The sequence below is a fragment of the Trichosurus vulpecula genome, chromosome 4 (genome assembly GCF_011100635.1).
Source record: "Trichosurus vulpecula isolate mTriVul1 chromosome 4, mTriVul1.pri, whole genome shotgun sequence".
NCBI classification, from domain to species: domain Eukaryota; kingdom Metazoa; phylum Chordata; class Mammalia; order Diprotodontia; family Phalangeridae; genus Trichosurus; species Trichosurus vulpecula.
In genome coordinates, this window is record NC_050576.1 from 269404133 (window position 1) to 269420051 (window position 15919).

The following is a 15919-nucleotide window of genomic DNA, read 5'->3' on the forward strand; positions in this document are numbered from 1 at the left end:
ACAAAGACTCAGACACGACTGAAACAACTGAACAACAACAAAATTTACCAAGGGAAGAGTCAATGTTCCTTTCATTGCTCTAGGTGATAATACTTCTAACAGGAAAACAGATTTTAGAGGCGGAGGTCTTCTAGTCCACAACCCTTATTTTACAGCTAAGGAAATTGTCTAGCAATTTGCCCAAGGGGACACACATAGTAAGTGGCTGGCTAGTCCAGTGTCTTAATTCAATTCCTTTGACTCCAAATCCAAGATAGCCTCCTTGTATCTACCTCAGGATTTCTGTGAGGATCCAATGAGTTAATCTATAAGGAGAATGTTTTATAAGCCTTAAAACTATACAGCTATCAGCCATCAGCATCCTCTGGACCTTAGTTTCCCCATCTGTAAGATGAGGGAGTTAGACTAGATGGCTTCTGAATTCTCTCCCAGCTCTAAATCTAGGATTTGTGATTTCATTGGGATTAAGATGAACCTCTCAGAAAAAGGAGGGCGATACTGATGAGGGATGGGACCTGGATCCCTAAAAGGAAAAGACCACGTCTTTGCTCTGGAACTTTCCCACACTTTCTACCTGGATAGTCAATAATCCTTTTAACTGTCCTTTCTTGTGGCCCAGACCACTTAACTCCTTTTGTTGTCTGCACCTGGCCCACCCTGCCCCTCCTTAATCCCCTCCAGATCTTCTCAGTCTTTTTCTGTATAAAAGTACCAATGCTACCCCCATTAAATTGTGCAGACTCACTAGGAATCTCACCCACTTCTATTGTGCAGATTTACTAGAAATCTTGACCCCCTATTGGTGTTGTAAGAGATGGGGGAGTCGTTTTGTTTCCACAGGGTTAAAAACATTCCTTTTCCTGCCCCCCCCCACTTAAGCTGAATGTAAGTCAGGTGATTCACTGGAACTACTTCCAATCAGAGCTCTGATCTAGCAGAAACCAGGCCTCAAGTCTGTACAGTGAAAGGTCAGAGGCTTGTACACATGCTTAAACAAGTCATTTGAGGAGGGCATGACTAGGCAGTCATGGGGTTGTATCTGGCCAATGAAGAGCCTGGCGGGAGATTCGAAGGCAGGGTCTCTAAAAGGACTGGCGTCCATCTGAGTCCTTTGTGCTTTCTCCTATACTCTGTTCAGGGGATCTACCCATTTATTCAGGAGGAATAAATGTAAACTATAATTAAAACGTTCCTGACTTCCCAATGAGTATTGTTTATTCCTAGACAATGTAAGTATGTTTCAAACAGTGTTATAATAAAACCTCACTACTCTGACTGAAAGAAGGCTTGAGTGGTCGGATTCTTTAGAGGCACACCCACCCTGTACCCTTGTATTTTGGGTTCCCAGCACCCCAAACCGCAACAGTAAAATGTCACCCTCCCTTTAGTGAGCTAAGCCAAAGTCTAAGTGGGGTATGTGGTAGAGTTTAGAAGAAAGATTTACTGGGTGACTTGGGCAAGGCTGTTCCCAAGTGCTCTGGAAATGCCAGCTAAAACTAGAAAAACTGACAGAGAGCCAATGCCCTGGCTGTCCGACCTACCAACCATCTAACACTTCAATGTTTTGAGGATTTGTCTTTAATTTAATTAGTGTGGGTACTCTCACAAGCCTCCCACAGTCTAGTTAATGGCAGGTGACAGTGATGTCACTCTGCTGGTGGGTGAGGGAGGTCCATTTCCCCAGCACTGGGGCAATATGCTGGTCACCCTATGCTCCCTCTAACCCCAGGAGTCTTACCGTATTCATCTGGCTTCCTCGGCACAGTTCTCTCAAAGATCATCGTGATTTTCTTACTGACAGTCAATGGATTTTTCTCAGTTTTAATCCTTTTTTTACCCTCTCTGCAGAATCTGATTCTTTTATATGTATCTTTCTTCTCCATACTCTTTTCTCCCTTGGCTTCTGAGACACCACACTTTTTTTCTTATTTCTCCTACCTCTCTGACTACTCTGAGACCATTCATTGGTTCCTCTAAGATTCTATGAATTTGGAATATACTGGGGAAATTTCTCATAAGCACCACTTAATTATTCTTGGCTTCTTCTGTTGAATAGGTTCCTTGTTTCTCTGCATTCTATTTAACAGCACCTCAGGGTTAGCATAGAGTATTTTGGTTAATCACAAGTACATAAATATACCGTAAGCTTCCATTCAGCACATTCTTTATGAACAGACGTATAAGAAAAGATAGTATGGGATCTGGTTTTGCTCCCACAGAAGCTGTCCATATAGCTGAGTTAAAGTTTACCTACCAAGGCAATGGCCAGCTGGGGATCAGGGAAGCTAGAGAAGCTAAACTGGTTGAATCAGTCCAAGCTTATCATGTCATTTCAAGGGTTAGGTCCTGGTCAAATGTCCAGGTCTACTAATCTGCATAATTTACATATGTTAAAGAGGGAAGGTAGGGTAGTGAAGAATGTAGACTAATCCTAACTCAGACAAGGAAGATAGAACTAATTAACTTCACTTTTGCTTCTGTATCCTTATTATCCTACCTATATAAACTGTATAACTTAAGAAAACTATGTAAAAAAGTAAAGAATGTAAACTAACCATAACTCAAACAGGAGTGGAGGAGCTGGTAACCCTCACTCCTGCGTCTGCATCAGTGCGAGTACTGCACCCCTCTTTTAAGCAGTGCAATAATATGCCTTCTTCTACTCACTTTGATCCTGAGTTTTTTTGGGTAAGAATGGTCAAGTCATATGGATTTTCCTAAGGTTATGCTACCAGGAAAGCAATAAGCTGTGGAAACATGTCTTGGGTTAACTTTCTGACCCTGCTTCAGGCAGTCCTGTGATTCCCCACTGCAGTGTTAAGGTGGCTACCACTTGGGATTTCCATGGGGAACCCTGTGGTCTGCACAGCCTTCTTAAGGGGCTATTATTTGGATCTTCTGGCTGTGTTTTGGGAGCCTTGTGATCTTACTGCTGTTCTAAGGGGCTATCCACTTGGGTCTTTCTCAGGGTCTAACCCCTAGGAAGCCCTGTGATCCCCACAGTTAGAAGGGGAGCTACCAATTGGTCTTCCTCTGGGAGTCCTGTGGTCTGTATGAGCCTGCCTTAGGGGTTATCACGTGGTTCCTCAGGGCCTGACCCTGCCTAAGGAGGTCCTGTGATCCCCATAGACTAAGGGACCACCACTTGGTTCTTCCTCAGGGCTTTGGCCCTGCCCAGGGAGTCCGGTGATCCCCAAAACCACGTTTCTCACAGATGGGGACCAAAAATCAAATAGCAAAGCTTTTAATTAGGGTAGCATATAACAGCAAACAATAAGGTAAAAACCTTCCCATACATAAAACACAGATTCTTCACATGGCTACAGTGAGCTCTTGTCCCTTCTCAACAGGAATCTTGTTCTTTTTGGGGAGACAGCCTGCTGGCCTAGGGCTAATCAACCAGAGTTTGGGAACCACTCCACCTGACTGAACACAAACAGCCCCTCAAGTCAAGATTTTCCTCCCCAAAGTTTATAAGCCTTATCTTAAAAGGAATTTCCCCAGGTTTCCTTGATATTTAGGTTAGGGCGATAGAACTACTTTCAACACCTGTCATATCCCTGGCACCTAACACCAAGGCAATGAAAATAGCCCTGAAGTTTTCATAAGCTCCAAGGAAAATACTTATTGAGGAGAGAAGAGGAGCAAGCAGTACAATGTTAGTGACTTTTGTCACTACACTCAAAGCTTGCTTAAAGTCTAATCAAAAGAGAAGTGTTTTTACCACTTCCTTGGAAAGATAAAGAACTAATACAAAAGGGAATAGAATAAAGATTCAAAATGCTATGCGGAGGTTGGAAAGCTAGGTGGAACCCAAATGAAAATGTAGAAAGAAAAATGGAAAATCTTGCATTTAATTATTCAAAAAAGTAACAATAAGTACAGGATGAGAGTAACTTGGCTTGGAAGCAGCCCATGTAAATATAATGGAGAGGCTCTGTCTACAAATTTAATTTTTATTATTTAATTTTTTATTTATTAATATTTATTATTTAATTTTTTATTTTATTTTATTTATTTTATTTATTTATTTTATTTTATTTACTAATATTTATTATTTAATTTTTATTTATTAAAATTTTATTAACATTTTTTATCACTTTAATTTCCTCTCCCATCAAGCAAGCCACCCCTTATAACAAAGAATAAGAAAAGAAGAAAAAAAATCAGTTCAGCAAAACCAGTACAGTTTCCCAAAAATCTTAGTATAGTCATAAGCTTTAATAGTTCAAACAACTCCATTTAAGCTTTAACAGCTTAAGACTGCGCTCAGACTTTTAGGGCACTCTGAATATTAACAGAATCAGATAATATCTGTAATATTCTGCACCAATATAGTAGTCCACCTCTGCAAAGAAGAACAAGGTTCATATTCTCAATTCTTTGGGGACAAACTTGGTTAATGCTTTTTGTTTTTTCCATTAACATACTGACATTGTAGAAATTGTTTTACTGGTTCTCCTTACTGCATTAGCTCAGTTCATAAAAGTATTCATATTTTTCACTGAATTCTTTATACTTATCATTTTATTTTACAATAACATTCCATTACACTCATGTGCCACGATTGGTTTGGCAATGTCCCAATCGACTGTACTTTGTTTCCCATTCTTTGCTGCCACTGTGCATATTTTATTGTGTGTGGAACCTTTCTATCTTTGATCTCTGTGGGGTATATGCATAGGCTTGAGAATTCTAGATCAATGGGTATGAATATATTACTTTTTTTTTTAGCATAATTCCAAACTGCTGTCCAGAATAGTTTGGTCAATTCACAGCTCCATCAATGGTGAACTCACTTTCTCTTACTCAAAAACTCCCAACATTGTCCAATTCCACCTTTGGTTATCTTTGTCAATTTGAGTAATGGGTATAAAGTTAAATCTTGGAGTTGTTTTCTGTTTCCAGAAGTTCTGGACAATTTTCTTGCATTATTTTTTGCATTATGCTTTCAGGTTTTTTGACTAGTGTTCTTCTGGGAGCCCTATGATCCTTAAGTTGTCTCCATATCCTTGTCTTAGAGAGCAATGTGATTTTTTTTATATATATAGAGGTCATGAATTCTTTTTTGCTTTTGTTCTTTAAGATTGTCCACTTTGATGTTTTTATTCTCAATATATTTTTCTCTCTTCTACTTCTTGGCAGAGACAGCAGATTCAAGGTTTTCTATTGAGATAATTAGCTTGGCTGTGCAGACTATAGATTCTATCATTTGTTCTCACATAAATTCTTTTCTCAAGGTTCTGATTTGTCCCTTGACCTATTCAGGAACATCCTGCTGTGGTTCCATGCTGTCTTGGAAAACCACAGGGTTATTTTGTCAGTTGATTCAATTTCATCTGCCTCTTAATATTTAGTTACATACACATGCAGTCCAGCTATCTTCCCTTCTGATTTTAACATCTTTCTTGTTGATTTATCTGCTCATGCTCTAGATTTTAAACTAAGTTTTCTTCCTCTTGAGATTTTTGGTGGTTTTAGAGTTTGTTCTTTTTCTTATGCTTCTCTGTCTCTTACTTTCTGACTCCTTCCTCTTTTATGGTTGGTTTACCCCCAGGGCTGAACCTCAAAGCTCTCTCTGGCTACTCTGACACTGGGGGATTCACTTTTCATCAGCCCCAGTCCCTGTACCAAGAAACTTTTGCCCCAGGTAAGTTCTGTTCCAGCTGCTTGACAATCACAAGCCCCTGCCCCAGTTCTTTCTGATCTTTAGTTTTCTGACTGGACTGAATCAATGTCTATTGCTTTTTTGCAAGTTTGTAAGTGGATATACAGTGTATTTCTGATGCTTCAAATAAATCTATGTAATTATTACTGAGACACTGCCTTCTACAGTAATACTAAGTGGGAGGGAAGGGAAGGGAAGGGAAGGGAAGAGCTTCTTATCAATTCCTTTTGATATGGCTCTTCTATAAAACTTTCTTGGATAGACTCAATGAAGACCAAGGTTGCTTGGATGGAAGAGAAAAGCTGGCTTCAAACAAACACATCCAAGATGAAATTGAGGTAAATAAAGCTTAACATTGAAAAGCACAACATTTTGTCATCGTGAAGAAATAGCCATTACCATGGAAATCTATTACCATGAAGTACAGAGTATATGCTGAAATATTTAAAATATGTATTATCTAGGCTCTCATATCTCACCTGGGCTACCTTTTCTTAAATGTGGGCCCATGGAAAAGCTGCCCCTAGGTTCAAGATACTTTGGGAGGACACAATCACTAAAACCATGGCTCATGAGCCCCTACTAGTGTGTTTACTTTACTAGTCAGCCAGAAGATGCAATTAATTCAGAGGCAGGAAGTTAATGAAACAGGATGGTAAGAAAGTAGCAATAGAGCATTCCTCCCATAAACCCGGGGCACATTGCCCCATACATATAAATATCATCAATGGAAAGGGTAGACATACCTAAGAATTTTATGGGAGGGAGGGAAGAATTACATAGGGAATATATGTGATCAGAAAATACATTTGGAGGTTTCTCCAGGGAATATTTGTGGCTAGCCTCCACACTGACAAGAAACTCATGGCTCTAATGCTTCAGGGTTGATATCTTCTGGTGATGTTACTGAACTATTTTCTGTTGGGCCTATTTTTTACTGACTGTTGTATCTCTGCTCTCCCCCACCATTTTCTTTTTCCAATGAGCTCTTCTCAATAACACATATTGGCCTCAGGCATAGCTTTCAACTGACAACTGCCTCCTCACAAGATGGTTTTTCCATCCCTTTTAAAAAAAATGTCATAAGCTATAGTTTCAATTTCAGCTCTTTTAGAAAGAAAAGTCAGACCTTCATTCAGACCTGCTTACCAGATTAGGAAAAAAAAAAGAGTGTCCTCTCCATTTAAGAGAGTGATCTGTCAGCTCCTAATGTCTTGGCCCTAAGAGCTAAGCTCTTTTCAAACACAGAAGAGCCAAACAGCTGATTAGAACTCACTGGCACTTTGTTGTTTTAACTCACATCTTCCTGCTAACAGCATCAAAGGCTCTACTATTTTGAGCCTCTTAGGGTTATAAAGTTTCCTTTAATTCATTAATTTCCTTTTATAAAATTAAATTTTATGTTTAAAATTAAAAAAAAATTCACTTCCTTTTACATCCTCCTACCTTTAGGAAATAAAATAAAGTAAAATAAAATAAAAGCCTTGTAACAAATATGCCTAGTCAAGTAAAACAAATTCTCACATTAGCCATGTCCAAAGAGGATATTCCTCATTCTACACTCTGAATTCATAACCTCTCTTTCAGGAGACAGGCAGAACGCTTTTTCATGGGTCCCCTGGAATCATGGTTAGTCACTGCATTGATCAGATTTCTTAAGTCTTTCAAAGTAGTTTGTTTTTACAATGTTAATTAGTGTATAAATAGTTCTCTTGGTTCTACCCACTTCACTCTGCATCAGTTTATACTAGTCGTCTCAGATTTCACTGAAACTATTCCTTTCATAATTTCTTATGGCACAGTAGTATTCCATTACATTCATAATTTGTTCAGCCACTTGCCATTCCCCAAATGATGAGTACCCCATTAAGTTTCAAGTTTTTTTTTACTATGAAAAGAACTATAAATATTTTTGTTCATTGGGTCCTTGTACTCTTTCTTTGATCTTTTTGAAAGCATAGGCCTAGTAATGGTATTGCTGTGTCAAAAGGTATGCACAACTTAATTACTTTTTGGTCACAGACCCAAAATGCTTTCCAGAATGGCTGGACCAATCCACTGCTCCATCAACAATACCCTTCCAACATTTATCATTCTGTTTTTTTGTCAACTTGGCCAATTAACTCGTTAATTCCTGTTAACCTGCATTCCTTTTCAAACATGTTTCTTCCCTTCCCCATTGCATCAAAGAGGATAAGTGGGTCTGAAGCAGTTTCCCTCAGCTCCCCAAGATACAGTGGGTTTTGGCAGGTAAAGGAACCAGAAGAAAAAGGCATCAATTAACAAAGAGGCTGGGTGGAGACAAGGCAGACCTATTTTCTTACACCTCAAAACCATAATTGTAAATTCCTGCCTTTTGCATGCAAATGTTGCAGGCCACAAACCTCACAGACTTTGAGTCACCTTATTTGAGTGATCTCACAGACTTTGAGTCACCCCAGCTCTGTGGGGACCAAATTATCCCCGAGGAAGAGGTAAAGCAGCTTTCAAACAGCCCTCTCCAAGCTGTGGCTGAGATGGGGAAAGCACAAAGTCTGTGGGACAGAAAGCTACCTTTCTGATGCCTAGAGGGAGAGCAGCCCTGCTATGACCCGGTGTATAGAGGGAGAGGAAGAATCTTCATCCTCTTGGCAGAGTAGAGAGACATGACGGGCACATCATCTTAGTCCATTGGGAAAAGGAAGCAATCGCCAATGATTGCTGGAAAGCAAAGCACAGGCAGGTCTGCAGAAGTGTTTTACCCTAATTAGAACTGCAAAAAGAAACTGTATTCTGTAGGACCTTTTTTTTTTTTTCTGTGTAAGACTTTTTTTTTTTTTAATACATGGGCAGCTGAAATGGCCAGGACACATCAAGAGTCCCGTGGGAGGATAGTGGAGGGTGGAGGGGCCAGAGGTGGGTGGTTAGGGCACACTTAGAACAGTCTGAGCACCAGCAGGGCCTTTAGCAGGTGCTGGTGGATCCTAAATGGGCAGAGGTCCCCCCATGCCCATCCCACCTCCCAGCCCGGGGAGACTTATTTAATGCCCTAAAGCCCAAGAGGGTGGAGCTGGTTGGAGCCATGCAGCTGGGAGGGGTCAGCTGCTTAGACATGGGCCAGTATTGGGGGCCATGGTCCCTTGATGCTGAGGGGGCTGGGAGGAGGGTGTCCATTCTTTCGAAGCCTCTGGCTCAGGAGTGATCTCTTCATTTATTCTTCTGGAGGTGAGTCATGCCTGCCTTGGTTGCTTCCCGGGTCAGACTGGCTGCTGTGTCTAGGGCTTGTCCACTCAGGTCAGTCACCAGGCTGTCCATAGAAGCCTGCTGCCTCAGGAAGATGGGGTGGATCGGGCAATGGTACAGGATCTGGGAGCCATTGCAGGCCACTGGAAGCATGCACCATAGCAAGAAGGCACACTTCCCTGCATAGTAGAAGGGGAACCAGAAAAGGAAGATGTCAGAGAAGAACTCAGCCAGGCCAAAAATGCTATATACCACCCAGTATGTTAGCCAGATGGTATCATCATCTTTGTTGGGGCTTTCAATGGCCTTGATGGAGGCATATGCTGGGTAGATGAATCCAATGAGATTGCAGAGCAGGGAGGCACCGTAGCCAAATATGAGACAGAAGGCCAAGAAAGCAATGGAACCTGTAGGCAGGTAGTACACACCGGTGTTCTCTTCCAGCTTCCCCAGCAAATTGGTGACAATGTTTTTCTGCTCCAGGAACCTCTGGAAGCACTGCCTCGAGCTACCCATGGCTCCTGGGACCGAGGGGGGAGGAGAGGGGACGGAGGGTAACTGGACCCGGGTCTGAGGGCTCCTCCGCTGCTCTGCAGCGGTGCTGCTGGCGTTTCCCTCTCCAGGCTCCCAGGACCTCCGTTCCTCCGGTCCCTCGGTCCCTCCCCTTACTTCCCTCCCACCTCGTGGTCCTGCAGCTCTCTGTAGGACCTGTAATAAAATCTTTCTCTAAAAAAGGGGAGGGGGCAAGGCTTAAATTAAGTTTTAACATTGGACTAGAAGTTATTGGCCATCTTGTGATGGAAGCTAAAATCAAACTATGGATAAAAGTACTGATGGGAAGGACTCTTCGAGGAAACAACAATAGGTACCTCTCATTATAGGGTCATTTCATATATAGAATTTTCTATTGCTAGGTTGAATTTCTCTTTCAGAATTCTCAATCTGTCTCTGATTCCCTTTGCTTTGGGGTGAAAAGGTTGAGAACAACCAGTTCCCTAAGTAAAAGTCACTTTCTCCATGCTCACACTCTCAGTTAGGAATGAAAGGGCATTGGAGAAGAGAAGAGCAACTGGGCTGAATTCCTGGGAGAACCCTGAACCCCTTGGCCCTCAAGTTCTCTCCTCTGCCCAAGACCTGGACTTGGGGGCTAGGGAGATTCTGCTCCCTGAGTTTCTTGGTGTCAACTCTATTCTATTTCATTCCATGGTTTTTTGATATTGTAATAATCATTAAGCATATGGACTTAGAGTTACCCTTTAGTTACACAGATTTAATTGCATGATAGATGTTAGTTGGTGCCATAAGGTGGAACAAATGTTTAGGGATAGCTTTAAGACCTTGTTGTGTGAATAAACTTTTTTTTTTTAAAGAGTCCTTTATTCATATCATGGACTGCAATTGGTCTGGTTTCCCAAAATCACTTTCCAAGAGTGTATACAAAGCAGGCTTTTTTTCCTGAAGGCTTCTCTAGGGATGGATGGCCTTGGGAGGGTCCTTGTATTTTTCCATGCCATAGTAAACAAGTCCTCCCAACCCTACCCCAGGGATACAACTTGCCACTGGGTTTTTGTAGGGCAAGCCCTCTCACACAACTCTGGGACAACTTCACCACTTCTTGGGTCTGGTGTGTATGGTGGGTCAGCAGTTATTCAAATCTCTGGCTTGAGTGCACATCCAGTATTTTCTTTCACAAACCAAACCAGATTGGGCCCAGAAAGTCATCATTAAAAAGCATTTAATGAAAATAGGGTCACCCAATCAAGCAAAGGTATTGAATGAACAGTCACAAACTCTTGACACACATGCCAAATGAATTCCCTCACCACATGTCTTCAGGGATATGTGAGGCAGTGAGATAATAAAGTATAAAGGCTTCACAGGGAATATGTATATATATGTATTTATATCTAAAATGTTTGAGAATCAATATTTAGAGAAAAGGGAAATGGGATAAATTTGAGTCTGTGGGAATCTGATTATTTAGCCTTTAGGAATGTCTTTCTCCCCCTCCTTCTTTAGATTTATAGATGTTACCTCAGCTGTGAGTGGAATACAAGATTGTGAAAGCTTCCCTGTGAATAACTCAGGCAAGGAAATATTCAAAGAGAGATAGTACAAATTTAGTTAGGATGTGACCCTCACCAGGCTTAAGTTTCATTTTCCTGTAAATCATATGATTTCAGGGAAACCAGATGATATTCCCCTCTCCCCCTCCCCTAGCCTACTTACAAACTGCCATCTTAGCATTAAAGTTTCCCTGTAAGGCAATTCTCTAGTTTCTGTGCTTGTATTGGGTAAAAACTTATTCCTGGTTAGATTGTGAGGCCACTCGTCTCCACAAATGGGGACGGGGGGTCCAGCCTCTGGGGTGATATTTCTTAGAATTGTTTGTATGAGGGTATATATCTCCCTGCTTGCCTTCTCCCTCCTTGCCTCTCTTCACTGCTGTCTCCTCCCTGGTAGTGAGAGATGCCCAATTCTCACTAGACTTGATCAAATAAGCTTCTGGTTTGTTTTTTTTTTCTGCCCTGAGAAACCAAGACACCTCTGTTTCTTTTACTTGAGTCAGTGGTCTTTTGACCCACACAGGGAGAACTAGTCTCTTACCCAATTAACCCTGACCCCTCTAAATTTCAACCTAACCAGAGCAGGTTGCAGTTGGTCCAAATGATGGGGCACAGGTGTTATAGGTCACATGGGCAAAAGTCACTCTGTTGAGACCCTTCATCTGCAGTCTTGCCCTTGTAGCAAATCTTGGGCGTATGGGCTTTTGGGTGCATCTCTCATACAAACACCTCCTGTCATAGCTCCCAGACAAACCCATTTCAGAACAATAACTATAAACCATCATGGAGAAGACTACCAAGGTCTATCCAAGAAGGCTGCTGTAATGTTAAGCAGGATGGGACTTTTTTTACTGTTTTCTCTTTTAGAATGCTAAAATAATCAAGTGCCTTTGATTGAGTCTTGCTAGTTGCAAAGCCCCAGGCCCACACCCTTTTGCTGATTATGTGTGGAGCCTTTGGGGCCCTAAGATGGGTATGTAAACTCAGAGGTTAGCATTTTGTTTGGGGCTCTCACTCCCTGGAAGTGTCCTGTGATTTGACTAGACTCTGGGCAGCCATCGTTAAGAGCTCCCTGGCTTTGAAAAAACCCAGATGTTGGTGCTTCTCTGTTAACTATGTATTACTTGGATGGACAGCTAGAAGCCTGTCTGCTGATTAGTGTTTATTTGCTCTGTTTATATAATGTATGCTTGTAATTTGTTTGTATTTGCTCTGAAGTTCAGGGTGCTGGCTTGATTAAAGTAAGACTGTTAATCCCTTAAAGTTGCTTTCCTTAGAAAAGCAGATCAAAGAACCTGTGCTGGCAGCTCTTCTGTGTGCTGGTGTTTTTGGCCTTACACCCCACAACAGCTACTATCAACATTGTTGTTACAGCCGCCTGATCAGAGGCAGACCAGCTAGTTCCCATGTGCCCACTCCAGCAAAATCTGAAAATCTGCACTTAGGTAAGGCAAATAATAATGATCAGGGAATCCAATGGAAACTGTAGTGATTTCCCAAACTGCCAGAAGCCCATAGCCAAAAAAGAAGGGAACTGGCCACAAAGTCAGTGCCAGCCCAGGACCCCGAGCCAGGATCTACTCAGTGACACAAGAACCCAGCCAGAGACTCTTGTGGCCTTTAGAGCTCCATATATGTAAGAAGTAAAAGTGCAGGGTTTCCGTAAGAAAGCTCAGGATCGCTGGAAACCTGTATTGGGGATCCTTGAAGAGTTTGGCCTTTGTTTCCTTTGATTAATTTGGTGTATTTCATTGAGTCTTACTAGGTGCTAAGCCTGTGAAGCTCCCAGGGTACTAAGGGGAGGTGCTAACTCCAGAGCCAATCATAGGAGCCTCAGACGTCTGAAACTGTATAAAAAAGGGAAAACAGAGCCATTCGCTCAGGGCTCTCCCTCTTGGTAGTGCACTGATGCAGAGACTCTGGGCAGCTGTAGCTAAGAGCCCTCCAGCTCGTAAATGGATACTGGGACTTTGTTAAACTCTGGTAACTATGCACTGGGATTTGAATCAGACAAGGTCTGTCTGTCGATGTTTGTACTTTGTTTGTATTTTGCTCTGAAGTTTAGGGTGCTGGCTTTTCCCCCTTAACTAAGTGAATGATATTTATATGCTGAATTAAAGTAAGCTTGTTAACCCCTTAATGTTGCTTTCCTTAGTAAAGCAGATTAAAAGAACCTGTGCTGGCAGTGTTCTTGTTGGGCTTGTGTTGGTTTTTCACCTCCACAGCAGCTGCTAGCCAGATTGCTGAAACAAAACCAGACCTTGAAAGTCTTGGGCAGTGCCCCAGGACAGCACTCAGACTTGGGCAGTCCAGGCACTCAGGGACTCCAAGGTCCCTGACACTCTGTCCTCAAGTGCCACAATGGGCCCTAAAGATCCAATGCACTGAATCCCAAAGATCCAGCATAGCTGAACCTCTGGCAGTAGAGAGATCAGGATAGAAACTGAGATGATCCATGGGAACCAAACAGAGCTGACCACTCCACACTAAAATGCAGAGATCAAGTAGCAAGACCTAGCCCTGGCACATAGCACAGTCCAGGAAATAAAGCTGATGGGATGAGTAAGCCAAAGAAGGTATCATAGACCTAGAGATTCCCTCTTCCCCCCTCCCTCAAGAAGGACAGAGTGACTATAATAACTGCAAGCAAAGACACACAGAAAAAAATGGATTTTCTAAAATGTCCACATGAATGCTTAGAAGAAATTCAGTAGGAGATAAAAAATGAAATAAAAGCTCCTGAGGAAGGAATTGGAAGATGAACAAGTAATTTTAAAGAGAAAGTAATCAATCCTACTTAAGAAATTGATTCCCTGAAGACTAGAAAAGGCCAAACAGAAATCAATAACTCCAGGGGACATCAAGAAAAATTAAAACAAAATAAAAAAAATGAAAAAATAGAAGAAAATATAGGATATCTGATATGAAAAACAACTGGCAAAGAAACAGGTCAAGAAGATATAATTTAAGAATCACTACACTTCCTGAAAACCATTCTGTGTATGTGTGTGTATGTATATATGTGTGTATATGTATATGTATGTGTGTATATATATATATTATATATATATATATATATATGTTTGATATGTGTATGTATATGTGAAATAGATACAGGGATTAACTATACTGATACCATAAGGGGGGGCTATTGAAATATATGTATTTTTAATATACAGAAGAGAGTAGAAGACAGTTCAAGGAATGATGCACAGGACAGCTCTGAAAGTGAGATGTGGCATTTATTATACACTTTTTTTAAAAAGCCAGTGGTATGAAACAGATAATCATAGTTCGTATACAATCTTCTTCTATGACCTGATGTACATATACATATGCATACATGTATGTTTATGGAAGTAGTCTTTTGAGGATATTTAAATTCAGAATTAAGAAATAGAATTTTTTAAAAGAGAGGGTTGCCGCTGCTTGTGTCAACCGTACTGGCCTTGGCAAGCTCTAAACACCTTTCTCTGTTCATCTTTCTTCTCCTTTTCTCCCACACTTCACCTTTATTTTATTTTATTTTTTGGCAGGGCAATTGGGGTTAAGTGACTTGCCCAAGGTCATACAGCTAGTACATGTGTCAAGAGTCTGAGGCCAGATTTGAACTCAGGTCCTCCTGACTCCAGGGCTGGTGCTCTACTCACTGCGCCACCTAGTCGCCCCCTCACATTTCACCTTTAATAAGGCTTTTTTCTAAGCAGTTTCCCAAGCACTGACTCCTTGACTGTTGCTCCCACTGCAAACTTATAAAGAATTTCATGAGACCCTCCAAACTAAATCAACATGGGTGATGGGGTGGCTACAATGGAAAGGTGGCCATGGAGGAGGATGGTAACAAAATATGTTGGAAAATCCGGTTTGGGAATACGAAACAAGAAAAATCAAAGTTTTATAGAAAAAAGTCTCAATGCCTTCATATCATGAAAACTTTCTTGAAGAAGACAGCTGGAATACATGATGTAATATCATCAAAAATTATGCCGATTATATTTTAATAGACAGGAAATGATTAGTTACCAATGTGAGAGTAATTAATGAGTTGGCTGTGTACAGTCAGATCACCAACTTGTTAGAACAAAGATAAAAATCAATACCAAACCAGAAGAATAAAAATGAGAAGACAGGGAATGTAATTGAAGCAACACAAGCCTAATTTATTTAACAAACTGGTGATGATGAAAAATGGGAAATGAATAAAAGAACAGATAGCAACATGGACTAGCACTATTTCATAAGGAAGTTTAATTAGTGTAAATTGATTAACACAAGGCAACCTAGAAATTGCTTCTACCAACCTTGCCCAGGGTAGGAACATGGCAACTCTGGCCACTGCCAGTTTAGAATATATGCGTTTACGTGAAATGAATTAAAAAGCATTTATTATGCCCTTGGGATGTGTTAAACACTCCAGGAATACAAATACAAAAGGGAAAGCCATCCATGAACTCACAGAGCTTAAATTCTAATGGGAGACAATATTTATAGGGGAATGGTGTCCAGGGAAGGGCATTGGAAATATCCAAAGGGTTTGGAAAATCAAAGGGCTAATAGGTAAGTGAAGTGAAATAGGGGTAGGCTGACCCAACTTCATTAGGATCAATGACAAAATTGATTTGATTATGGTTTCAGTATTGGAAAGGATGGAAAGGGGAAACAGAGTGAAGAAAGGCCAAGGAGTTATAACTGAGTCAACTGTATCAGTAAGGCAATAAACACAACATCAACGATAATCGTGAATATGCCTATGTAGTTCTGTATGGCAAAGTATGAGAGACTCTCCATAAAGAAGGTAGAAGAAGTATACCATTTATTCAGACTTCAGAAAACCATATCCCATAACCGAATGTTCAGCTCCCACAGCCAGTCAGCCCACTTTATCATAACAGCAAGGAACTTAAAACACGATATCACAACATGGAGTCTGGCTATCTCAACACCTCTCTGACCCCCTGCTGGA

The 15919-nt window shown here is 41.1% G+C and overlaps 1 protein-coding gene across 1 annotated transcript; it reads right to left on the bottom strand.

The window, feature by feature from the left end:
- Positions 1-8854: 8854 nt before the first annotated feature.
- LOC118846124 (receptor expression-enhancing protein 6-like) lies at positions 8855-9406 on the bottom strand. The gene has a single exon (XM_036754356.1). The coding sequence runs from the start codon at positions 9404-9406 to the stop codon at positions 8855-8857; it is 552 nt and encodes a 183-aa protein (XP_036610251.1).
- Positions 9407-15919: the final 6513 nt, after the last annotated feature.

Excerpts from the sequence above, each read along its gene's own strand:
- LOC118846124 (XM_036754356.1), bottom strand. The coding sequence starts at position 9,406 with ATGGGTAGCTCGAGGCAGTGCTTCCAGAGGTTCCTGGAGCAGAAAAAC.